This window comes from Gadus macrocephalus, chromosome 20, assembly GCF_031168955.1.
Source record: "Gadus macrocephalus chromosome 20, ASM3116895v1".
Lineage (NCBI taxonomy): Eukaryota > Metazoa > Chordata > Actinopteri > Gadiformes > Gadidae > Gadus > Gadus macrocephalus.
In genome coordinates this window covers 1914432-1942083 of record NC_082401.1, presented here as the reverse complement: position 1 = coordinate 1942083, position 27652 = coordinate 1914432, and the positions used below count along the sequence as shown (strand labels likewise).

The 27652-nt window shown below is 45.4% G+C and overlaps 1 protein-coding gene and 1 long non-coding RNA gene across 4 annotated transcripts in view; one reads left to right on the top strand and one right to left on the bottom strand.

Annotated features, from left to right (window-relative positions):
* dnajc10 (DnaJ (Hsp40) homolog, subfamily C, member 10) overlaps positions 1–27652 on the bottom strand; it is a 70050-nt gene that overhangs the window by 27066 nt on the left and 15332 nt on the right. For all 3 annotated transcript variants that reach the window (XM_060040507.1, XM_060040506.1, XM_060040505.1), the window contains exons 11-14: positions 21945–22010; positions 20123–20212; positions 19895–20005; positions 1644–1758 (exon numbers count right to left, since the gene is read on the bottom strand). In XM_060040507.1, the coding sequence (XP_059896490.1) occupies positions 1644–1758; positions 19895–20005; positions 20123–20212; positions 21945–22010 (382 nt within the window). The remainder of the gene's footprint in view (positions 1–1643; positions 1759–19894; positions 20006–20122; positions 20213–21944; positions 22011–27652) is intronic.
* LOC132448969 (uncharacterized) overlaps positions 1–27652 on the top strand; it is a 126748-nt gene that overhangs the window by 90681 nt on the left and 8415 nt on the right. The gene's annotated exons all lie outside the window — the stretch shown is intronic.

Below are 27652 nucleotides of genomic sequence, written 5' to 3'. Positions count from 1 at the left end.
TATCTTCGGCACACGGCCTATGGCCACATACCTACGATGATTTTGGGTGGGTGGGCTAACGAATGCATTACATTTATCAATACTTCACAGGGCTCCAGACGCCATGAGGTCACCTTTATATCTCTGTTCATAACTTTCATATAATGTGAATGATTTTTAAACAAGAATAAGGTGTAGAGAAATGTGTGTCTTTATTTGAAGCACAATTATAAAGAAAAAGAAAAATAAGGTGTTTAAAGTGCTTCACTGAGCTGAAATTGAACATTTCAAACTAAACCATTAAGCAAAATAAAACTTTTTTTGTGCTTAAAAGTATTAGACAATTAAAATGTTGACCCGTCTCCCTTTGCGCAAAATGCGTCTGTAGACGATCACACACTCTTTGGTAGAGACGTCTGTGTCGCTGTCAATCATGAAGGACATGTATGTGGCGTTTCCGACATCCACAGCCGTCTTTTGCTTTAAGTTGTCACCTATTACCGCAATGAATTGTGCACATGCCATCTCAGTGCTATACGTCGGGTTGACGTTTAATCCATTTTTCTTCTTGAGAATAATTTCGGATTTAAATTTGGTGAATGGCAACTCCTCTTTGGCAATGTTGTATGCAACATTAAATTTGATAATTGCCGATTCCTTAGAGAACCTTATTGTTACTGCCTGTCGCTGAAATGCAGCTGGGAGAGGGGCCACTTTCTCTACACACTTGTCGCGTCATGTTTGGTTATTTAGACATATGCTTTTTTAATGTTTCGATACGAAATGTTGTTGACCCGCTTACAAATGCACTATTACCGGCCATATTCTGACCGCACTCCTGACAGTAAAAGTAGTGCGTTCCGTGATGCACTGCGTAATAATAAAATGTTATATAGATAGATAGATAGATAGATAGATAAAATGTAGATAGATATAAGAGTCAGCATTTAATTAATTTGTGTGACATAAACAACTAAATTTCATGGATACATTTAAAGTTTATCCATTTATTGAAATGAATAAATTATGATAGAAACGTTTAAAAACACATACTACACATACGCCATACTGCACTTGCGCTACTGTGCTGTGATTGTTCGAAGGTCACTGTACTGTAGCTACTGTGCTAGCTGTAAGTCCAAGGTCAGCCTTTGGGCTAAACTAGTTTAGCCCAAATGGGAAGCACATGAAGGGGGCATGTCAGGGCACCTGTCAATCAAACGTCAATGGAAGCTTACGCTACTGTGCTTGGGCTAAATGAAATTAGCCCAAATGGGGGCGAGTCACGACACCTGCCAATCACAATGAAATGGCCGCTTACGCTACTGTGCTTGGGCTGAATGACATTAGCCCAAATGGGAAGCATATGAAGGGGGCGTGTCACGATACCTGTCAATCAAAATTTAATGGAAGCTTACGCTACTCCGCTTGGGCTGAATACATTTAGCCCATTCACAGGAAAAAACCCAAGATATATCATATATCCTGGGTTTTTCTGTCACTTTTTGGTGCTGTTGCTGCTTTAGGTTCTACCAAAATATAAAACAATATGTTCTAAGGTTTTTAATAATATTTTTACATTTTTACTGTAAAAGGTAGGGAGGGCTTAGCCCTGTTAGCCAATTTATACCAGCCGTCCCTGGTAATATGTATTGCAGACCCACCGTGGTGGACCTCAAAGTCCGAGACCCCCATGCCCTTAAAGACAGCGAGACAGGACTTCTGGATGTAGAGAGACAGGCACAGCTCTGCGTCCACCATACAGTCCAGCCTCCCCACCTACAGACAGACAGTTAGGATGGAGACAGACAAGTTACCATAAAGACAGATCCACAACCATTCCTGCCTGTAAGTAAGAAGGAGAAAACATCTTTTATCTTTGCATCATCACAACCGTTTCAATCATGATGTGAAGGGTTTCAAAACGTACATAAGGCTAAAGAGGTCCCATAGAGAAACACAGGACGTCCTTTTCTGTCTCGTAGCACTTATAGCGTTCCCGTTTGTCTTTGTGATTGTGTCATGTCATTGGCTAGTCATCGTTATTGTTAGCTAGATTAGCCTCTTTAACAAACCAGCTCAAAAACAAACAATAAAACTTTACATTGTATTGCAAGCACAGCAAGTCCGTGCAATGCATAAATCGGTGACCGGAATAAAGTAGCAATGTAATCAAGTGTGTAAGATCATTTAAAATTAAATGACCAACGTGGTACAAATACAAAGAAAATTAAAGCTGCAAGCAGCATTTTACGAGTGCCAAGCCTAAAGCCGACCAATAAGACCCTGTCAGACCATTAGGACCCTGACAGACTATTAAGACCCTGATGAAGACAATTAAGACCGATTTTTGTTTGACAACGCTGGAGTAGCTTCAGCTTGGATCTGTTGATGGGCGAACAAAATTTCATGACCGTACGTCAAAAGGCTGGGGAGGCTTGATTCTTTAAAGTTTTCAATTGATCGCCTTAGCACCCCCTAAAGTCTAAGTTTGATGAACTTTGATGAACACTTCTTCAAATCCAACAAGTTTGGTGATGATTGACTCAAGTTAACCCCGCCTTTAGTCACCTATCATTGATTGGGCTAATTTGGACGTCCAGCCGCCATATTGTTACAGGTTCTGGGATTCCTAGGAACATGTGCTCACCATTTCATGACTGTAGAAGAAAAAGGTCAGAAAATATGTCCGTCCAAAGTCTGCATTTTCTGTTAATTAATATAGCTCCCCTTTTCGCCCGATCTGGGTACAATTTGGAGAGGTTGCATTTTCAGTTAATTGTTTTACCGCTCTCTATAGCCCGATATGGATACATTTTGGAGGGGTTCATCTTGATCCATGTGCCTTTGATGAGTTTGATGATGATTGGGTTAAGTTAACCTTGCCTTTTGGCACTACGCTGATTTTGGACGACTTTGAGCCTCTGGTGGCCATGTTGTTTTGACAATCAACTTCATTGTTCTTGAGCAGTGGGAACTTTGGTCCCCAACAGCCACTAAGTTGGTCCCGCTCAAATCAAACATTCCGTCTATGAACTGTGGTGATTTTGGTCACATGCAACGCCCATTTCGATGCCACGCCCTAATTGAAAATATGTGGACTTGATCTTGTTGAGATTAGATTCTGAACAACTTTTTAATTGTACTCAAGATCATAGGAGTCCATTTTGATGTTGATATAATCATTTAAGTCTATACACGTTTTAAACCACACCCTTTTTAGAAGTCAATGACTCCTGGGTGCTTTTATCTTTATTGTACAGACTTCGCTTTATGTCAGATTTCAGACATTGGTCCATAGATGATATTTGTTAAAGGATTTTTGTCTAAGTCAAAAAACCTAGGATCCTTAAGAAATCGAGTGTTTTTAACAAAGTTCAAGATGGGGGTAAATCTATCCAAAGAAAGTCATAGGTTCTTGAGGCAGATATGCATGTGTGGGCAAAGTTTCATGACTGTAAGTAAAATGGGTCACGAGCTATGCTTGTTCAAAGATTGCATTTTTGGACTATTGCCATAGCGCCATCTTTGGGCCAATCAGTGTAATATTTGCTCTATGTTAATGACTAATTGAGTCCGCTTCTAAAGCTGTAGAAAGTTTCATAAAAAGCGTGCAAGTGGTTTAGGCGGTGTAAGTCAAACGTGGCGGAATAATAATAACACTGTGGAGTGATGTAAATGATGAGACAAGAGACGGAGATGGGTCGAGTCAGCTTTACTCTCCACTTCAAAACAAACCAGTGTTACTCGAACATGAGTTCAAACGAAACTGCCGAGAATCATAACTGTCGTAAAACACAACAGTAGTAAACCGGAACTGCCGTAAACTGGAACTATTTACCTTAAAGGTACAGTCCCTTGGTGAATGTCTTACACAGCAGTTGTGGGTCACCACACAGGCCCCCCCAGAATTCACCCAAACCAACAGGTCCAGACCGAACAGGTAACCCACAGAGAACATCGGACACCCACTAGAGTTAAACAGAATATACTAGTACAGAACAGTCCCTAGAAAAATCAACGCCTAGGGGGGCGGACCAGGCAGCCAGAACGGCTGCGCTTAACAGGAGAAGGGCAAGAGGCAGGAGCAGGTGTCGAGGCCGCCGCAGGGTCAGGGGCTGAGGCTGCCGCAGGCGGGCGCCCCCGCCGCGGGGGCTGAGCCAGCTGGAGCGGTTCGCCAACATCCACATGAGCAGGCTTGAGCTGGTCTATAGCCACCCGCTCAGGCCTGCCCCCCATATCCACAACAAAGTTCTTAGGCCGACCCTCCAAGACGCGGAAGGGCCCATCGTAGGGGGGCCGCAGCGGGGTACGGTGGTCATCGTGGCGGATGAAAACGTACTTGGCCGACGGTAAATCCCTAGGAACGTAGGACCGGGGGAGGCCATGGCGAGACGTCGGAACGGGAATGAAAGCGTCCGCAATGTCCCGGGACGCAGGGGCTGGCCGTACACCAGCTCTGCCGACGAGGCCTGAAGATCGTCCTTGGGGGCGGAGCGAAGGCCCAGCATAACCCACGGGAGGCGGTCAGCCCAGTCGCTGCCCGTAAGGCTGGCCCTGAGCGGGGCCTTCATGTCCCGATGAAACCGCTCGCAAAGCCCGTTGCTCTGTGGGTTATAGAGCCCGACCGATATATCGGCAGGCCGATATTATCGGCCGATATTAGGCATTTTTCAAACTATTCGGTATCGGCATTATAATGGCCGATAAATGAATATTAAAAAAAATATTCAAATTGTCCACCAGAGGGCGCTCTAACGCCCCAAACCCGCTGATTCAGGCAGAGTGAATGACGGAGATCGACGGAGATCATCGGTGTTCATAGCTGTGTTCGAAATCATTCCCTATCACGGATATAGTGCACTATATAGGGGGCTCGCCATTTTGCAGTGGTGTTCGAATTCTCAGTGGTTAATTTCATGCACTAAAATTTGAGTGTACATACGATGTTCCCTACTTGTTACTCCGTATACCACAATGCAATGCGGTAGTGTTCTTCCGGAGGAGAAGAAGAAGCTGAATAACAGCGAAAACGAATACATTTAATGATGGAGTCTCCGGCTTTCGTTTAGAGATGTCAACAATTTAATTGGGAGTTAACATAGAAAATGTAATATTCAAAATTAATAAAAAAAACTTGATCAAGGAAATGTTGCATTCAACATCAATACAAGCTCCAGCTTTCCTCGGGATTGACCGGTTTGTTTACATGATGTGGGAGCATCTGTCTGCGTCACACAAATACCCGCTTAGAAATGTTCAGCGTAGTGTCCGAATTCTCGTTTGTTCGTTCCCTATATAGTGCACTATATCATAAACACTATATAGGGAATAGTGAGGGAGTGAATAGGGAATGATTTCCAACACAGCTCATGTGTGCAAGTGTGTTCATGGTAAGTTGGCAACTGTCACAAGACATACATTGCTTGAATAACAATTAAAAGAACATCCCCATCAATTCTCTAAAGTCGATAAGCATGACTTAATTCATGACTACCATGTCCAGTTTTGCTGTTGTTACGTGTTAGTTGAGAGTGAAAAGGATTTAAACTTTAGGATAACTACAAATAACCAATGTTAGGGAAATCTGTTTGTTTTGTTGCGCGTTTCTGGATTTTTTTTTTTTATATATATATCGGCCGATATATCGGCATATCGGATTTTTTAATCACAAAATATTCGTATCGGTATCGGCCTTAAAAATCCTATATCGGTCGGGCTCTAGTGGGTTATATAGGCTGTGGTACGGTGGACCTTCACCCCCAGGACCTCGGCGACCGCAGTCCAAAGCTCCGACGTGAACTGCGGCCCCCGGTCTGACGTCCTTCCGCAGGCCCGGCCAGACGAACTTGGCCCCCACCAGCTTGGCAGAGGCCTTCATCCCCGGGTGGGAAAGGCTGTGGATCGTGTCGAAAACCTTACGCCTCCAGCCAGCAGGCACCATGGGATGCGGTTGCCCAGCGGAGACGTCGCAGAGGAGCGTAGTGTTGGCCGTGCCAAATACCACATCGTCCATGAGGAGTGCCGTGGGGGCTGTCCTGTAGGCCTGCACCTCAGAGTCCGTAGCCTGATCCCCAGCCATAGCTGCGTAGTCGAGGCCCAAGTGGACGGAACCAATAACCACCCGAGAGAGGCAGTCGGCTACAAAATTTTCTTTGCCGGCCACATGCTGAACGTCAGTGGTGTACTCCGAGATGGTGGAGAGCTGACGCTGCTGTCGACCAGGCCATGGCTCCGAAGACTTGGCCATGGCGAACGTCAGCGGCTTGTGGTCAACAAAAGCCGTGAACCGACGGTCCTCCAACAGGAAGCGGAAATGACGGGTGGCGAGGAAAAGAGCCAGGAGCTCCCTGTCGAAAGCGCTGTATTTCCTCTCGTTGTCGCGGAGCTTCCTGCTGAAAAAGGTCAGCGGCTGCCAAGCTCCGCCCACCCACTGCTCACACAGCCCCCACGGCGTAATCAGAGGCGTCCGTAGTAAGAGCAACAGGGGCGGTCGGAGACGGGTGCGCCAGCAGAGCAGCGTTGGCCAACGCGGTTTTGGCAACATCGAAGGCAGCCGTCATCTCTGTGGACCAATCCAACACGTCTGCAGGCTTCCTGCCCCGCAAGGCGTTGTACAAGGGTCGCATGAGCTGGGCCGCATGGGGGAGGAAATGGTTGTAGAAGTTCACCATGCCCAGGAACTCCTGCAGGGACTTCACAGTGCGCGGGCGTGGGAAACTGGCGATGGCGTCCACCTTGGCCGGAAGGGGAACCGCCCCCTGCGGGGTGACGTGGTGGCCGAGGAAGGTGATGGATGACCGGCCAAACTCGCACTTGGCCGGGTTGACAACGAGACCATGCTCACTGAGCGAACAGCTGCCGTAGAAGCGTCAGGTGGTCGTCCGCGGACGCACTGGCAACGAGGAAAATCCATGAGGCGCTGGAACGTCTGTGCTGCACCCTTGAGGCCGAAAGGCATCCTCAGGAATTCAAAAAGTCCAAAGGGCGTGATGACCGCCGTCTTGGGGACATCCTGCCGGCGGACGGGCACCTGATGGTAACGAGTACCAGGTCCACCTTTGAAAAGATGGCGGCGCCAGCCAGGTGGGCGGAGAAATCCTGAATGTGCGGTACCGGGTACCGGTCGGGGGTGGTGGCGTTATTCAAGCGACGGAAATCACCACAGGGACGCAAACCGCCATCAGCCTTGGTCACCATGTGCAGGGGGGAGGCCCACGGACTGTTGGAACGGCGTACGATGCCGAGGCGCTCCATGGTGGCGAAATCCTCCCTTGCGATCGCGAGCTTGGCAAAGTCGAGGCAGCGGGCCCGTGCATAGACCGGGGGGCCAACCGTGGTGATGTAGTGCTTAGCCACAGCCGATGAAAACGTGGGCGTGGTGATGTCAGGAAACTCAGCCAGCAGGCGTTGATACAGGTCCCCGGTGGCAAACGTGTTCGCAAGACAAAGCCTCCCCACCCCCCCCCAGCGTGCAGGGGAACGAAGCAAAAGAGAGGGCGTCGATCAGGCGGCAGTTGGTAACATCCACCAGCAGCCTGTATGCGCAGAGGAAATCCACCCCCAGGAGTGGCGTAGACACGGCAGCCATGAGGAAATCCTAGCCAAAACGCCGGCCGCCGAAACACACATCCACATACCTCGTGCCGTAGGTACGAATGGGTGTGCCGTTGGCGGCGTCCATCGGGGGGCCATTGCCGCCAGCCATAGTGTCCAGAGGCGTTGCCGGCAGGATGCTGCGCTGAGCCCCAGAATCGACCAGCAGCCGCCGGCCGGACAAGGTGTCAGTGACGAACAACAGCCTGCAGTCCCGACCAGCGCTCACAGCTTTTAATGAGCGCTGGCCCGGGCAGTTCCCGGGGCCCCAAAACTGCAAGGCTGGCGACACTGCTTGGCCTTGGCCCCAAACCTGGCGTGGTAGTAACAACACCCGTCGTCACGCTGTCGGCGGGCGGTCACAGCGGCTGCGGTGTCCGGGTCGAACCCCGGGGGCGGAAACGGGGCCGACGTGTGCAGGGGGGGCAGCAGCGCATGGACAAACTGCTGCCTGTTGGCGAGGAAAATCCTGTCGGCCTCCACAGCCACCGCCCGGTAGTCCTTGGAGGCAAAGAGAGGTGAGCTGTCCAGTGCGGTGCGCACGGGTGCTGGAAGCTGCCGCAGGAAGATATGGGCGAAAAGGAAGGAGAGATCCGCCGAGCCCAGCACAGCCAGCATCCTCTCCATCAACTCGGACGGCTTGCTGTCGCCCAGGCCGTTCAGGGAAAGCAGGCGGTCCGCCTTCTCCAGCTCCGACAGTTCAAAAAGGTCCACGAGGAACGCCTTGAGCGAGTCGTACTTGCCGACAGCTGGAGGAGCCTCCAACCGTGCCATACACCTGGCCGTCGTCGAGGCATCTAAGGCTGCCACCACGTGGAAACTAGGGGTGGGTATTGCCAAAGAAGTCACGATTCGATTCGTATCACGATTCACATGCCACGATGCGATTCTATCACGATGCATCGCGATACTTGAATTATTGCGATGCATTGCGAATTTTCACTGAACACTGTTAAAAAAAATTAAGCCATTACCAGTGGCTGACTGGCTGTGTATGATCTGGATAGTGTGTTCAATTGATAACTCAAAGCAACTCAATTCATACATAGCTGTATTTATTGAAACGACTATTACTGGATACACTGACAAGAAGTGCTAAGGATCTATAAAACTTAAAATAACAAAATAAGGATAATCAGTGCCGTTTACATGGCCTCAGTGGTCCTTTAAACCAATGAAATGAAAACATTCAAACATTTCCCCTTTTGGAAGTAGCTGCAATTATAACAACAATATCATTTCATAAACATAAGAGGACAAACTGATGCCACAAAAAGTGAATAGGCTTTATAAAACTATATAAAATAAAAAAAATATATATATATTTTTTAATTATTCATTTTTTTAAATCAATAATCGATTCTTGGCATCAACAATCGATGCAGTAGATCGTGAAAATTAGAATCGCGATGCATCGTCATGACGATTATTTGGCACACCCCTAGTGGAAACCCTGTTAAATGGCAGGGTACTATGGGTGGATTACTGCACGGGCACACCGGGCACATGCCCAGGGGCCCAAGGGCTCAGGGGGGCCCTTGGGCCCCCCTGAGCCGCCCCACAAGTTACTAACAGTGGGGTCCAGGGCCCCACAAATTAATAACAGTGGAGCCCAGGGCCCCACCAGATGGATGTTAAGACGGCCTATTTGCATGCACTGATTAACTGTGAAATATATATGTAGCAATATATATGTAGCAACCACAAGGTTTTGAGAAAGAGTCTGAAACAGGTGGGAAAATGGTGTGTAAATTACACACCAAAGAAATTGGAATGTTATGTTATATACATATCTAACTGAGAATGGTTTTGAACAGAATCCTGCTGACAACTGTGTGTACACAAGAGAAAAACAGGACAAAAAGGTTATTTTGATCATGTGGGTTGATGATCTAATTGTAGCCACTAGCGATGAGGATCTACTGAACAGTGTGAAGAGAATGCTTGCAGAGAGGTTCAAGATGAAGGATCAAGGGAGGTTGAACCATTTTCTGGGGATAGACTTTAACCAAACAGAGGGTCAGGTTACAATGTCACAGCAGAGATATGCAACCAAGATACTAGAGAGGTTTGAAAGGCAGGATTGCAGGCCAAGAGAGACTCCATGTTTAAAGGTCCCATGACATGAAAATCTCAATTTATGAGGTTTTCTAACATAAATATGAGTTCCCCTAGCCTGCCTATGGTCCCCCAGTGGCTAAAACTTGCGTTTGGTGTAAAACGAGCACTAGCTGTTCTGCTCGCCTTTGAAAAAACGGAGGCTCAAGCGCGCTGATTTGGAAATCTGTGCTCATGACGTCATGAGGAATCTCAGCTCCTCCCCTTACTCTGCCTGGCCCGCCCAGAGACGTTGGCCCGCCAATGAGACTCGACCGTGCGAGCGCCACATGTGTGTGTGTGTGTGCGTGTGTGTGTGTGTGTGTGTGTGTGTGTGTGTGAATACACACACTGTAACGCAAGTGTTTCTTGTCGGTTCTTTGACGTGTCTTGTATTTCCACAACGAGACTGTCGTGGGGGTTATCTAAGCCATGGTTGAGAAGGAATTGGGGGAAAGGAACTTTGGTTTGACTCGCTGAAGTACATGAACTGCGACATGCCGCCGGTTGCCGCGAGGCACCATCGCCCGGCAGCGGGCAGCCGGCCGCGGGCAGCCGGCCGCGGGCAGCCGGCCGCGGGCAGCCGGCCGCAGGCAGCGCGCGGTTCAGTCGACTTCAGGTTGATGTGGAAGAACCAGAGACGTCGCAGAACCCGACAAAGTCGTTTGTGATTCATAATATCGTCTGGAGGCGCACACAATATGTTATATGATATAGATATCTATGTATTATATGATATTATTTAGATATAGAGCTCCAGGACTGTAACGCAAGTGTTGTACACTTCCTTGTTATTTGGATAACCGTTCTGCTGTTGGTGCGATGGCGCATAACACGTCTGGTATTTCTACAACGAGACTCGTATTGGGGGTTATCTCAGCCAAGGTTGAGAATGAATTGGGGGGAAGGAACTTTGGCTTTGACTCCCTCAAGAACATGAACCACGACATGGAGGAGAAAGGGATTGTTGGCGGCGAATGTCTCCCGCTTGAGCCCCGCTGAGGGACCACCGCCGGAGGCGGAGGTGCATAAGCGCTGCCCGGCAAAGATCCCTTTCTCCTCCTTGTCGTGGTTCATGTTCTTGAGGGAGTCAAAGCCAAAGTTCCTTCCCCCAATTCATTCTCAACCTTGGCTGAGATAACCCCCAATACGAGTCTCGTTGTAGAAATACCAGATACGAGAGTCCGACGTCACACCAACAGCAGAACGGTTATCCAAATAACAAGGAAGTGTACAACACTTGCGTTACAGTCCTGGAGCTCTATATCTAAATAATATCATATACATAGATATCTATATCATATAACATATTGTGTGCGCCTCCAGACGATATGAATCACAAACGACTTTGTCGGGTTCTGCGACGTCTCTGGTTCTTCCACTTTCACATCAACCTGAAGTCGACTGAACCGCGCGCTGCCTGCTGCCGGCTGCCCGCTGCCGGGCGATGGTGCCTCGCGGCAACCGGCGGCATGTCGCAGTTCATGTACTTCAGAGAGTCATATCAAAGTTCCTTTCCCCCAATTTCTTCTCAACCATGGCTCAGATAACCCCCACGACAGTCTCGTTGTGGAAATACAAGACACGTCAAAGAACCGACAAGAAACTCTTGCGTTACAGTGTGTGTATTCACATTGATGTGGACGTTGAAGAACCAGGAACGTCGGAGAACCCAACGCGGTCGTTTGAGATTCATAATATCGGCTCACACAGCTTTTGGCCGTGATAATATATATTATATGATATAGATATCTGTGTAGGCTATATGATAATATTTAGATATAGAGCTCCAGGACTCCCGTGTGTTCTAGAATATTTACAGAACACGGCTAAAGGCTGTGTGCGGCTCGCCATTGCGATACATCCACTGTAAACAGAGCGCATGGTGGCTGCAAGCTGCTCAGGGCCACACCCCCACCCTCCTCCTTGACACGCCCACCGAAACAGCGCATTTGGGGGAAGCTCAATGTGCGACTGGCTCGGAGTGGCTGTAACTCTGCACCACGGCTGAATTTAGGGAACGTCTTTGAATACTGTGTTAGTTGCCCACTAATACCTATATTAAAGAATACATAAAATAGCATGTCATGGGACCTTTAAGTGAGAGCCAAGTTTAATATACTTTTCCACATGCACTCGACCAGATCTAAGCTTTGTGGTCAGTAAATTATCCCAGCATTTTGCTGAACCAACTGAAGAACATTGGAACACAGTAAAACATGTTTTCAGATACCTCAAAAGGTACAAAGGAACAAGAGTTATGCTTCAAAGGAAGCGACACAAAGAGACTAGGACTCAGAATGTACTGTGATGCTGACTGGGCATCAGACGTAACATATAGGCGTATGACAGGATATTGTGCCAGTTTAAGTGAGGGATGCTCATCTCATGGAAAAGCAGAAAACAACCAACAGCAGCGTTATCTACATGCGAGGCTGAGTACAAGTCTTTAGCATCAGCCTTACAGGAATGTATCTACTTTGAACAGCTACTAGAAGGGATGGACAAATACAAATATACACAAACAAAGGTGTACGAAGACAACCAGGGAGGGTCGGATGGTGTATAGGGGTGATTTGGGCGACGCACTACCAACTGGGAGAAAGAGGATTTTTTTTTTTTTTATTCTATCACGGCAAAAGTAGTTTTCAGTGTTCTAGACCTATTATCTGTCATTGTCCAATCAGAATCGTCAGATTCAAGTCGCGTTTCAAATGGTCCCGCCTCTATGGGCGAATTCATCGACGTGGAAAATCGCCCAAGCCTTCTCCGTTGACTAATGTTAAAACATTTATTTTTCGGAAATTGAGCCTTCAATGCATTTTCAATGGGGATTTGGGACTCGCCCTAACGTGCTTGCGTCATACGTAACTGAGCAAAGAGCGCGAAGGGATATCTTTGATCAAGTCACTTGCTGATTTCAACATGGCTGCAAATGTGCGCAATTCCGTTTCGTCTCTCAAAGAAGTTCCTTTTAGTCGACGATCCAATTCAGAAAAATTGGAAATGAAATATATTGTATATAGTTCTCTGCAAACCTATGGTGGCATCATGCCTTCAGTGTGTATATTGTATATAGTTCTCTGCAAACCTATGGTGGCATCATGCCTTCAGTGTGCATATTGTATGTAGTTCTCTGCGAACCTATGGTGGCATCATGCCTTCAGTGTGTATATTGTATATAGTTCTCTGCAAACCTATGGTGGCATCATGCCTTCAGTGTGCATATTGTATATAGTTCTCTGCGAACCTATGGTGGCATCATGCCTTCAGTGCGTGTATTGTATATAGTTCTCTGCAAACCTATGGTGGCATCATGCCTCAGTGTGTCTTGAACAACAACACATAAAAGGTTTCACATATTATATTGATATTTTATCGTATTTGTCTAAATGCATACTTAACTGTAGATAGATTTATGAGTGAAGTTACCAACACAATAGATTGTCCGTAACCAGTGATGCCAGTAACGCGTTAATTAGTAACGCGTTACTGGCCTTGGACTACTTATTTCAGTAACAAGTAATCTAACGCGTTACTATTTCCAAACCAGTAATCAGATTAAAATTACTCATCAAAGACACTGCGTTACAATTTTTTTACCGGATCTTGGATTGGGAGTCAGTCAGTCAGTCAGTCAGTCAGTCAGTCAGTCAGTCAGTCAGTCAGTCAGTCAGTCAGTCAGTCAGTCAGTCAGTCAGTGCGTGTGAAGCCTATGTCTGTTACGGTTGCGGACCGACGCCCCGCCCTCATGGGTAAAACCCTCCGTTTGTCGATGGCCATGCAACTTACCATGTGTTTTTCCATGCATGTGATTTGTTTACATTTATGTTAGTTTTGATGTGCCTTTCCCCGGACGTGATTGGTTGCTGCATCGGAAAGCCGAGGATCCCGGAAGACAAAATACGGGCGGGCTCAACATTCGCGGCAGCTTTTCTCGGATTTGCAGCTTGCCATTTAGGTATTCAAATGCTTAGTTTGTTACTTGATTGAGGCTCTTGTTAGTTACCAGGGAACTGGGCCAGGGTAAGGTTGTTAGAGGTTATCGAAAACCGACACGCAGTTACACCTTTGTTAAGAAACACTAGGCGCACGTGTATTTTGGTAGCTTCTCTTTGGTTATATTCATTTCTTTGATTTGGACAGCACCCAATGGTCCTTTTCCTTTTGTAGTTTTCCCTCCTCCGTTAGTGTTTAATTGATTACCCCAAGCTCCGGGTTAAATAAACAACTTTAAGTTAACCAACGACATCGGGGGCCTGTACCACGAAGCTCGCTTAGAGGGTTAGCGAGGTATGTTGAGCTCAAAGCCTGGGTTAGTTGTACCACAAAAGTCGATCTCTTTTAGCATCGCTGTATCACCATGGTGACTTATGCTCGCAACCAAACCTGGTCGGGAGCAGTTTTTCGGCTTAGTCTAGCCGGAGATCGGCTACTTAAATCGGCGTGCGCAGCTTCCTAGCCCCTCCTCTGACAATGGCGTCGCCATTTGTGGGTGTTCCCGTCAAGGGCGTAACCACGCATTCTTTGGGGGGGTCGTGTCCCCCCCAATGTTGAGAAAATACTAACCTGTCCCCCCCCAATATACAGCAGGATAAAATGTAAAATATATGTTCTCTTTTTATGAACCCTGTCAATGGATCGGTCTCTTGTTATGCAGTGATGTTGCTAGGTACGCGTCCTGCGTCCCTGACGCATTAAAATCTGAAAGGACGCACTAAACTCACTATCCATGCGTCCCGGGGACGCATCTCATTTTCCCCATGAAAAACGATACATTGTGAACATTAAACAACTCGTGTTTAATCACAGTAACTGGCCAAAGAAACCTTCTTGTGAGCAGATCGGACAAGCGCTGTTTCAACCCTCTGCGCATCTACTCGGCGCAGACGTGATCCCCTGTACAAGGTATCGCGACATGCTAATTTAGCCGCTACCAAAACAACTAGCTCGTCACCGCTGATTTCATTTCAACAATTAAAAATACGAACTTCATAGTAAATAAACCCACGTTTCCACTGCTCGATGCTGTGCTCATTCGTGTCGAATGAGCAAATCAAACAGGATTTTTTTTGCAATCCTTCTGATTGAATATATGTACATTTATGACAAAATCGTGAGGACTAGGCTTGTGACACACACACACACACACACACACACACACACACACACACAAATGTGGCGCTCGCGCGGTAATAGCTCATTGGCGCCACCTAGTGATCATTATGTGCAAATGCACAGCCTCTCATTAAAATTACTTAGGGGTCATTTGACCCCTCTTGCGGCGCTAGGAGTAAGTAAAAATGGCCCGGTGTTTCTAGTGTTAAACATGAACGGTTGAGTACTCCAGCTCTAACCATATCATACCACCATCAAGGAGTTTAACATTATTAATTTAATTTAAGAAATAGAATAATAAAAAAGAAACACATTTTTTAAACTGGGGAGTCGGGACCCATTGAATTTCTCAGGGACCCACCCAACTCGCCACCTGTGGGTCCCGGGGACTCACTACATTGAAAACCTATCAACATCACTGGTTATGTCTTATTTATTTTCAATTTATTTCCGTTTGTTGAGTGTGTGAATACCCCCTCCTAATTGTACACTTTTAGTTTGAAACCACCTCGCGACTTTCTGCGTTGTCATGGTTACCCCACACTCTTTCTTCAGTGAGAGCCAAGAAAGTAAAGTTGAGTAATGGAGGATTTGAGGTTACCTAAAAAGCAGAAGAAACTGGACCAACAGCCAAGCATACGCAGTTTTTTTCAGACAGTAAGTAACTTGACAGGCATGCTGAAAGCAGTGGCCAGACAGGGACATGCTCTGGACATGCAGGTGATAAGGTGAGAATTTTGAATATGAGACTAGACAGCCTTACAACATTGTTTATAACCTGGGCCTACATGTCAGCAATACATAAAAGTAGCCTACTTCTAATACAAGCAGAATATATAGACCAAAATGATCACGAAGGTCAGCCACTGTTCTTCTGATAACATAATGACATGTGGTCATGGGTATGTGGTATTTTTCCATTGGAAGCTATCCTTTTTGCTACAGTACTACTGGAAGAGCATAATTGTAATTGGTAGGTGTGTTTAAGGTCAGTAAGCAACTAACCAAAACAAAGTGTGTGTGTATGTGTGTGTGTGTGTGTGTGTGGGGGGGGGGGGGGGGGGCGGGGCAGACATTACATTATTACACTATTCCTTTAGATGTGAATTCAAATGGTCAATGTAGTCCTCGAAACTATGTTCTAAATGTCCACATTTTCATATATAAATATAGAATTGTAGGCAATGCACTTAACAAATAATAATAAAAAATTTGACCCCCCCAATGTCTAAACCATGGTTACGCCCTTGGTTCCCGTGGACCTCGGCGCACTTCTCGTACAGGCGTCTCTACGGAGACAGAGGGTTTTACGGGACAGAACCGATCCCTTGGCATTGTCTGACGATATTCAGATTTCAGACATAATTGTCATTGTGCAAACAACGAAATTGGGGTTCTTCATGAGAGATACAGATTCTCATCAGAGGGTGTTCGTTATTTGATCGTCCTTTTGGACCTTATGTAGACAATGCTTACTGTTGCGCATTGTGTCTCCGTGACAGAGTGCTAGAGTGGAGGTAGCGCGTCAGTCTTGAATTTCTGCGCGGGGGGTTCGACTCCCAAGTGACGCGAATTTATGTGAAGCTTAAAAAGCCCCAATTCTCATGCATATGGAATACTTATTCACTAAAGCTTATGGAATTATATTTTTGTGCTTATTTCGAACTTGAACCCATATTTTCAAGGCCGTGCTGGCACCACATCTATGGGGGTAAAATGCATGATGATAGACCGGCGAATTTGAACCCCGGTCGCTGGCGTTCGGGTCTACTAATCCACTACGCTACAGCCGCTACCTCTCAGCGGTTGATAACATGCGATACATATCTTACATAGGGTGTATTTAAAGTGAATTCCCTAAATGATAGAATAAGGCAGGATGGATTGCGAGTTGCGGCTCTGTCGAGCCAGGTTTTCCCAAGAAAGCCTGGGTATGTTCAGCGAGGTTCGTGGTATACCCCCCCGGTTTTATGTTGCCACCCCTTGGGGACGGGGGACGTAACAGTCTCCAAATACTTCAATCTATCAGTGGCGAGTGTCGACCTTGACTCTCCAGAGTCCGCGCCACCAGTTGTTATTAGCGGCGGTATTAGTTGCGCGGTGCTGTTTGTGTGTGTGTGTGTGTTGCGCTGGAGCAACGGCAGCAGAGAGAGCGAGTGGGAGCCTCTACGTTATTGCCAGAGAACCAAACCCACAGGGATGTCCGATCAGCTCGAGCGCTAGAACGCGGTGTTTACGTCACGCACATGGAGATGCGTCCGGTGATCACCCCGGAAAGCGCACGGTGATATTTTGTCTAGCGGTTGAAAGCCGTGTGTGCACGGCTGCAACAGGGCCGTAGCACCAAATTCTGGGCCCTGTATACAAGAGGTACTGATGCCCCCCCCGAATTCCCCCTACCCGCCCCCTGCGCAGAATTGTTGAGGGGGGGGGGGGCAAAAAGTTAGTTTTGGAAAAAACTGTTATAATTTTTTATTTTGAGGTGGCAGGGGATGTTTTCACAGCTAAATGTAACTAATAAAGTAACTTGCAATCTAACTTAGTTACTTTTAAAATCAAGTAATCAGTAAAGTAGCTAAGTTACTATTTTAAGGAGTAACTAGTAATCAGATTACTTTTTCAAGGTAACTGTGGCAACACTGTCCGTAACACACTCACCCCTTTTAGAATCTCATTCTCTCACTCTCACTCTCTCACAAACACACATACAGATAGAGACAGAGAGAGAATGTTAACTTGTGTATACCAGTAATTCCCAATTATTATTGATATATTTGCACTTTTAATCTTGCTGAATTCTACAAGGCAAATAAATTAACTAAAAACGTAGTTCCCCGGCTCCATTCGTCTTTGTAAGGAAATGTTCAATTTTGTCTTTATTGTTTTGTCAGAATGCACCAGAATGCTTCGTTTTTATATGAAAAACACAAAAAAAAATCTTCGGGGGGAGGAGGGCCCCAGACCCCCCCTACAGGGGTTTGGTTTACAAATGTGTTGACAAAGCCAGCCAATACACTAAAGAAGTTTGCTCAGGATATGTTTGGCACTTAAAAATGCAGAGTATATCTGTGTTAAGCCAAAGAGGGAAACTGTGTTATTGTTCTGTTTTTCAGGTAACCCAGTGCGCTAAGTGCGAGGTGGGGTGTTAAGTGTCAATATATGATTGCGCCCTTAAGGCCGATATATGCTCTGTTTTAGACGTAACGCGTAAGCACGTAAGATACATAACCCCCCCTTGCGCGGTAAAATATCCCCCCTTACGTGCTTAAGTGCGACTATGCGACTAAAACACTACGGCCCTACGCAGCTCGCAAAGACTGATTGGCCAGCTAACCACATCCTTTCAGGAGTCTCACATTTCCGGTTTTACAGCAACCTTAACATCGTTCAGAGTGTGGAAAAAGACCGCTAACCTAAACTTAGCTACTGCTACTCTCGTCGAAAATACTGGAAGTGCATAAATATAAACAAGCCAGCGATTTCCACTTCCACGCCCACAGATTTGTTCGTTGCTCCCCCTACTGTTCTGGCGGAGAATCCCCTTGCAACACGCGCAATCCTTAAGGAACCTTAAAGGAACCGTAAATCAAAACTTGTCTAAAACAAGTCCCTTGTGTAAATTACGTGCTTACGTCTCTGCGTCTAAAACGACCCTAAATCGGCCTTTACTCTGAAGGGACAACGTGATGATGTCACTACGTTCTAGTGAAGTAAAGCGCAGGTCAAACTGGCCCGTTGTACAGTGTCGTTGAACCGACTGGACGGTAGTCAGTCATGTATTCTAGAGAATAAATACGCCATAAAGGCTAAAGAGAATCTATCGCTTTGCTTATTCTTTCACCACGCCAGAGACGAGGAGTCACCGCTCCATCTCAGCTTAACAATGTCAATAACAAAGTATGGTGAATTATGTCTATAGAGTCCACCACAAGACTACACTTTGTTGCTCAAATGTAATATTACTTCTCCTCCTTGAGCCTCCCAAAATGTCTTTACACTTTGTGTTTATTTTTCTTATGTTTAGTGTGTATGCTATGTGTGACTTTAGGCTACTGCTGCCTGTCTTAGCCAGGACACTGGAATTGTTGTTTAATCACAATGATGAATATTATTTTTCAACTAACCAAGTTGAAAAAGTAGTTGCCTTGCATTTTAAAATATCAATGCACTTTTCAGCCCTGAATAACAGTAAAAGCTATTTAACAATTGATTGTTAAATGGAAAGTATACTACACTTTCCATTGAACAATTACCACTGTTACCATAATTGACTAATTTGATAATGTAATCAAATGCTCACCCACTAGCTGCTTTCAGACACACGTGTAAGTCCTGATATTTTCCTGATGGGCCGTATGTGTGAACAACATATCCTGACATTTTTACCCTGAAAATCTCCTGAATAATACTACCCCTGAGGTAGTATTTTCTCTGTAGGAAATGTAAATGACCTTATATGTGAATGAGGAGTAGAAAGTCGGTATTTCTCAGACCACTTCAGTGGGCGTGTTGATGACGGTTCTACATGTCATTGAGTGGCCCCCTAAATGTCGCCTTTCGCCTTTTGATCGCTGAATGGTTAAAAAATATTCAAATGTTGGCACTGCTTTTAATAGTCATTTGTGGTGAACGAATGTTATACGTTGTAAAATGATAGGCAAAATGTTATTATATTATGGGCTCAGAAATTTCTTACATTATCGACTGGGGTTTCCGCATTATTGCTATGGGTTTAATTACAACTAGAGGTTGAGCGTGCGCGATACGCGCGGGAAAACTCTAGTATAATATAGAATATCACGGACAAAAGCAGTGTGCGCTTCCGGATGATATTATGAATCCTAAACGACTGCATTGGGTTCTCTGACGTCCCTGGTACTTCCACAACAAGTAAAATATCGTAGTAGTGGTTATCTCGGCCATGGTTGAGAAGGATTTGGCGGAATGAAACTTTGGCTTTTGGTAGCAAAAGTTTAGAAGCCCCTACTCCTCCCATCTCGTTTTAAAGTTTGCACAAGTAAAGTTGGTGTACTCGTGTGAGATATTCTGGCAACTTTTGGTGTGAAGGCAGCTAGAGAGAGACCAACACAGAAGCACTGTGTACCTGTATGTGATCGTTCCTCAACATGGCTTTCAGTTTCTTGTGTTCGTTGGAGGCCGTGTTCTTCTCTCCAAACGTGAAACTAACCAGCCAGCGGTGATGTGCCAGTTGGCTCTGGAAAAAAAATGCACAGCATTTTACCTTTATTTTTACCTGGAAGCCTCTGACCAGAATGTTCCTCATGTTTAGGCCAGGGTCAGGGTTAGGGTGAGGGTCAGGAGGATGAGGTACCTGGAAGGTGTCCTTGGTGAGGAGGGGGAGGTCAGGGAGGTGATTGATGATCTGATTGTAGATCTCTCTACTGTCCAGAGTTTGCAGCCACTAGAGAAAAACAAATATTCATCATTAAATGACTTTTCCACCTACCAGCACACGCCTTGTTTTTAAGGCTAGTAAGTGACCTACCAGGGTTAAGGTTATTTAGTGACCTACCAGGGTTAGTGACCTACCAGGGTTAGGGTTAGTCAGTGACCTACCAGGATTAGGGTTAGGTAGTGACCTACCAGGGTTAGGGTTAGGTAGTGACCTACCAAAGTTAGTAAGTTACCTACCAGGGTTGGTTACTGACCTACCAGTAGGGGTGTACGGTATAAACGGTGCTGAAGGCATACCGGTGTGAATTTGCGCTACGGTATGGATTTTGACGTTACCTCGGGACCGGTGTGACCGGTAGACAATGTTGTGTGTAACGCGTAACAAAGTAAGTAATGCGTTAATACTAGGGCTGTCAGTTAAACACGTTATTAACGGCGTTAACGCAATCCAATTTTAACAGCGTTATTTTTTTTTCACGCGATTAACGCAAATTCATAAAAAAAAAAAAAAAGCCTGACTGCTATGTTCAAGGCAGTATGTTTCTATGTTCATCGTTTAATTGCACCATAGGCTTCTTTTTGTATCTTCCTGTTTTGATCAGTATATGCCAATGTTGTTATCAATAAAAAAACATTTGCACAGGGCAAGCCGATACACTTCTCCATGTTGATAAGAGCATTAAAATTAGAACAATTAATGGGACAAAGAAATCAAGGGATATTTAGCATAGAAAAAAGATTTGAGATTAATCGTGAGTTAACTATGACAATAATGCGATTAATCACGATTAAATATTTTAATCGCTTGACAGCCCTAGTTAATAAAGTTCCCCAACTACTTTTTCATGTAAAAAGTAGTTACGAGCAACTACTGAAAATATGGTAACGAAACATAGTTCCTTTTTCAATTCGGCACCACGTTACTTTTCCCATGGACAGATTGACAGCGATACTGCCTTCTCAGGCAGTATGGCATTTGCTATTGCGCAAGTACGCAGGTGCGCAGCAAGCGCTCCTGCGTGCTTGCGCAATAGTCCCTTCACGAGCTCTCATTCCACAACGTACGAGACAGACGCTGGTAGCGTGAAGCTGTCTCTACAATCAGACATTGCTTCCGCAGGCATTTTGAAAGACAGTCCTTACAACAAAATGCCATTGGTGGAACGAGATGACAAATGTTGTCACTGTTTACCTGTCTAAGGACATGGTTCCCTTTCAAAATGTCGATAGAAAGGGCTTTAAAGAGATGGTCAAAACACTCGATCCCAGGTACGCGTTAAATGCCCGCACACACTTCAGCCAAATTGAGATGCCAAAAGCTATACGGCAAGGTCCGCAAGCAAGTTGAGAAACAAATCCATACTATTAAACATTAGTGTTTTTCAGAGATGGAAGTAACTTGAGAAAAGATTTTAATTTTTTTTATACGGTTTTGCTGCCTTTCCAGTATTTTACCCCTTCAGAGGCATTTATATCGAAATTAGAAGATAAAATTAACATACCGTGATATAATACCGTTACCGTCTATTCCTCAAATCATACCGTGATATACATTTTAGTCCATACCGTACAGCCCTACCTACCAGCACACAGATATGTTTTTAGGATTAGTTAGTGACCTACCAGGGTTAGGGTTAGTTAGTGACCTACCAGGGTTAGGGTTAGTGTGTGACCTTACAGGTTAGTAAGTCACCTTACAGGGTTAGTTAGTGACCTACCAGAGTTAGTTAGTGACCTACCAGCACACTGCCTTGTTGTTGCAGAGAACTGCCAGGTGGAAAGTAGGCTGTGGCTCCGCTGGTCACCTGGAAATACAACAGCACTGAGGTTGTAATACAGTAATACTAACGCGAATACTAACACTAATACTGGGAATACTAACGCTGATATGAATTTAATTAATTAATTAATTAATCAATATATATACCGTATTTTTAAGGCGCATTGGAGGATAAGCCGCAGCAGCTAAATTGAATGATGTGTGCATATATAAGCTGCACTGGAGCCCGCCGCTTAAAGGTGGGGGGGCGCGGACCGGTCATAGAGCCTATAGAGCAGGCATCTCCAAACGGCGGAGCGCGGTCCGGGTCCGGACCAAGTGACGGTCCTATCCGGACCCATGACCAATTAAAAATAATAAAAAAAGTTTTTTTTTTTTTTTTTTATTATTCAAAGCATGATCATGTTAGTGAAATCATTTCTCACTGAAATACAAATTGAAAGGCAGAATACCGTATTTTCCGGACTATACGTCGCTCCCGAGTATAAGTCGCATCAGTCAAAAAATGCTCCATGACGAGGAAAAAAACATATATACGTCGCATCGGTGTATAAGTCGCATTTATTTTTAAACATTTAAACAAGAACGTTTAGTCTGGAGAGACTGAATGAAATTGCAATAGCAATATAGGTGTGTCGGTCCCTCGTAGTTCTGAGAGTATACCGAATTCAGTGACACCGGGATTCCACCGGACGCGTATGCGCCGCGGTCAGATGCCTTCACAAGTCCAGCGGAGGGCTCAAGTTTTCGCCGGCCAAGTCATGCGCTGTGATATGTGTGACAGCTATGTTGCACAAAATTGCAGCTAAGGCTGGGGTAGCTTTGGTTGAACCGGAGGACATTGAGGACGAGAATATAATTTATTCGGTGGTGCAGTAGGCTTGCAGCGTTCAGTTGTAGGCCTAATGAATGACGGTGCCCTCTTGCGGCCGAGGATTATGTACGCACAATTTTGGCATATAAGTCGCTTCGAAATATAAGTCGCAGGGCAAGCCAAACTACAAAAAAACCGCGACTTATAGTCCGGAAAATACGGTAGTCTGTAGTGCAGCATAAAAACAGCAAAAAGCAATGATCTTCACAGAGCGAAGTTCATGCACTCACCGAACTCCGCCCCTCCCTCCGTCTGTCACGGCATGTGCGTAATAGCGTCACTCAGAAAATAGCCAATACATTTTTTTGTTTATCGGAAGAGCGATTTGGAATGAGAAAATGGTTTGCTCGAAAATAAGGAAAGTTGACCCCGAAAACAGACATTTTAAAGATGAATGGACTGACCAATAATTGTTCATTCTTCCGCAAGGCAGTACAAAACCTTTGTTGTGTCTTTTATGCGTTGAAACCGTGGCACTGATAAAAAGCGGGAATAGTAAGCGGCATTACGAATCAAACACAGATCCTTCGAGGAAAAGTATCCCCAGAAGTCAGAAGTAAGAGCGTGGAAAATATCCGAGCTGAGAGCTCAGTATGAGAGTTCTACGCGTGTCTTCACACACTCATTTACAGGCCAGCAACGTGCAAATGAATGCTCACTTAAGAATGCATGGATTTTGGGGCAACATAAAAAAAAAAATCAGTGACACGACTGTTGTGAATGAGTGCTTGAACGCCGCTGCCGAGACGTTACTTGAAGGCAAACAAAGGGATGAATTGTGTGAAAAAATAAAGCAAATCCCAATGTGAGCTGCAACGACAACCAGGAAATCCGAAATGTTATCAGATGACGCACTGTCACAGCTTCATGCGGCTGTTCAGAGTGCCCCATCCTTAGCCATTGATGAGTCTTCAGATGTAACGGATAATGCCCAGCTTTTGGTTTATGTGTGATTGTTTCATCAAGACAAGAAAGAGATCTGTGAGGACCTGTTGGGTCTAACACCACTTGAGACACTGTTTTGCTTACTTGAAATGAAGGCCTAATGCTCTTTTTGTGTTTATTTGAAATGTAGGTTGGGTGTACCCGTTTTGCTTACTTGAAATGTAGGCCTAATGCACTTTGTGTTTATTTGAAGTGTAGGCCTAGTGTTCCTGTTCTGCTTACTTCACATGTAGGCCTTATGCACTTTTTATGTTTACTTGAATTGCAGGCCTAATGTACCTCTTTTGTTTACTTGAAATGTTAATATGTTGTCTTACTAGTTTTTCATGGTTAAAAGTAAGCTATTTGGAAATTGAAAATAAATAAATCTGAAATTCTAAGGTAATATGCCGTGTTGATTGTATTTGACAAAAGAAGGCTATTAGGACGTGGTAGGTTCAGACCTTTCTTGGAAGGAATTTTTAGTAACTGGACCTTGTTCAATTTTAATTGAAGACCCCTGCTATAGAGTTAAAGTTGGTGGACTGTAACCTGTAAAATCCATAGACTTAGGAGGTCCCCTAGTGCAGGGCTCCAGAGTGTGCCTAATTTGGGCGCACATGCGCCTAGAATTCGGGGTAGTGCGACTGAAAATGTATCTGGTATAATTATTATTATTTATTTTTTTTACAGAGCAGTCGATTCATAATATTGTAATGACCACGGAAGAGGCAGTGAATGAAGTATTGATTAGACAGCGATTTATTAGATACCTAATAAACCATTGGAACACGCAACACCGATAACGATAGCAACGCCGGTAAACAAACCCGCGTCACCATTTGTGGGTGTTACCATGGACCTCGGCGCACTTATCGTACAGGCGTCTCTCCGGAGACAGAGGGTTTTTCGGGACAGAACCGATCCCTTGGCATTGTCTGACGATATTCCCCCCCCCTCAACAACTCACAACTCACAACTTGGGTGCACCATAAATACGTGCTGGTGCACCCAAATTAAAAATGTAGGCGCACCAGTGCACCCAAGGAAAAAGTTAGTCTGGAGCCCTGCCCTAGTGGCCGTTAGCTGTAAAAATCCATAGATTAGCCACCGCAGAATCGAAAAATTGGAAAAAAAAAGGCGTGGTTTATAGTCCGAAAATTACGGTACACTAAAGTTCAAAAGATTCTGATCACTTAGAAATGTCCATATTTTTAAAGAATAGCACTGTTTTTTTCAATGAAGATTACATTAAATTATTCGGAAATACAGTCTAGACCAGGGGTTTTCAATTTCATTGAATGTGAGCTTCCCCTTGGAAAAGGTAAGGAGGACCAAGCCCCCCCCCCCCCCCCCCCCCCCCCCCCCCAGCCTACCCCACACATGTATTTTGTGTTCCTGGAATGATGTTTCAAAAACAACTGATAGCCCAATAGGCCTACATATTTTTTTTTTTTTTTTTTTTTTTTTAAATTGTATTTCTTTTAACAAAGTACATTCACAAAAAAGGGCCTATTCATAAAATGTCCATCCAATATTTCCATGTCAGAGGCTACTTTTATTGAAACATCACGAACAGAGGGCCTATGCCTACTTTTAAAATTGAACTGTCATTGCAAATTCATAAACGATCGTTTTCAACAGCAGACAACGTAACAGACGCCAGTGTCAAACTGAACTCGCGTCAACACGAGACGTCAACTGAAATAATAATAATAATAATAATAATAAAGATATCCTGAATTTAACAGACGTTAACACATTCCATATTCCGATTTAGGCCTACTTTTAGGCTAATTATACACTTGTCGCTATTCTCAATGCGAACAGTGCGGGCGCTCCTTTGATGCGCACAGCTGTTCAATGCGAGGTTGCACAGAAGAAAGAAACAGCCTCAAGTCATCCTGGGCCCCGTTTCCCGATAACGATGGATCCACGCTCGTACGATCATTCTCACGATGGATCTTGCGATCCATCGTCAATTTCTTTGGAGCGTTTCCCGAAACTCCTCTTAACGTGAACGCGCATTCGCTGCACTCACGACGTCGTAGGATTGTAACGCCCCGTGCCCACTACCTCCGTCAGTTGTCCGTTGCCCATTGACTTTGAATGGGGACGGACGCGCAATGCATTGTGGATCCGTCCGTTCGTTTGGAGCGTTCGCCACCGTCAGAAAGTTGAAAAATTTTCAACTTTTTCGGCAGCGACGGTTCCGTCATCCAATCAGATCGCGTATGCAAATTTAAGCACTGTGACGCGACTCGGGCTCTGACGATACTGGAAAGCGGGTCATCTTGCCTCGCAACAAGCAGGAAGAAGCGGGAAGAACCCGGCGAAGCGATTTGATTGGCTGACGGATGCCTCTGCAAAGACTACTCCCCCATCCGTCAGCCACGCCTTCCCACGTCCGTTGACTGACGGTGCAGTGGGCACGAGGCGTAACTGTCTACTGACACGGTGCTGAAATGGGCTCCGTAGGAGGGGGAGACGCAGGAATGTCGCAGGAAAATTGTGTTAAAAAGGGTTAAAATATATCCCCATCAAGGACAACAGCAGAGTAGCCTACGAAAAAAATAGACTGCAATTATATGAATGCTAAAGACATTAAAACACAATTGATTAGGCTTAAACCGACATATATCAGTCCTAATCCTGAATGCACTGTGCGTTTCACGGCATTTTCCCCCCTTAAATAATTCCTCTTCACACCTGTGAATAACCCGGGAGACGTCCATGATGAGGAATACAACGAAGCCCACCGTCTGGCCCGGTGCATCGTTGAGCGCACGATCGGGAGGTGGAAGTTGCGCTTTAGATGCCTTCACAAGTCCAGCGGAGGGCTCCAGTTTTCGCCGGCCAAGTCATGCGCCGTGATGTGTGTGACGGCTATGTTGCACAACATTGCAGCTAAGGCTGGGGTGGCTTTGCTTGAACCGGAGGACGTTGAGGACGATGACGACGAGGAAGATCGGTGTGAGGACGGCCTCCCTCATAACTACGCGGCTGGTTTTCATGCGCGTCGAAGAGTGATTGAGACTTAACCCCCTCCACCCTCCCACATGTCACTAAACATTCCCGTCAACGTGACCAATCCCCACCATATCCCAGCCTTTTGCCTGCTCCTTTGCTTGTTTTTTTATAAAAAAAAATATTTCTTTATTTCTTTATTTTTTTTTTATTTCTTTATTTTTTTTTACATTATTTTATGCTACGTTTTATGAGTGGCCATTTTAACATCTTTATTAATAAATTAATTAATAATCTTTATTAATTACCAAACTAAGAACATAAAGGCGCAATGCGTTTTAATAAAACGCATCCAATAGACGGAATGTCCGATGGTGACGCCACTGAGGCTATAGCTGACGATGCTCTTAGCGTCCTACGAGTACCTACGAGCACCCCTGGAGTACTCGTTAGCTACGAGCGTTTTCAAGACGTTCGTTCCCAACGATGCTTTTGGGAAACGCGGTGAAAACTCTACGATGCCCTTTCGACGCACTTCACGATCCACTTAGGCTGACGACGCTTTCGGGAAACGGGGCCCTGGACTGATGCTAGCATCCTATCTGCCCCTTCCGGCTAAGACCACGGGTGCCGCACGCACGCACGCACGCACGCACACGCACACGCACACGCACACACACACACACACACACACACACACACACACACACACACACACACACACAGACAGAGAGATCACGACAGGCTGTGGTATGTTCTCATTATACCACGCAGCGGAGGGCCGGCGACCCCCTTCACAGTGGTATAATGAGCACATACAACGGTTACTATTATGGTAAAACGAAAGTCAGACACACTACATTTAAAAAGAAACCAAGAAAGTCAAAGTAGCCGTTTTATTA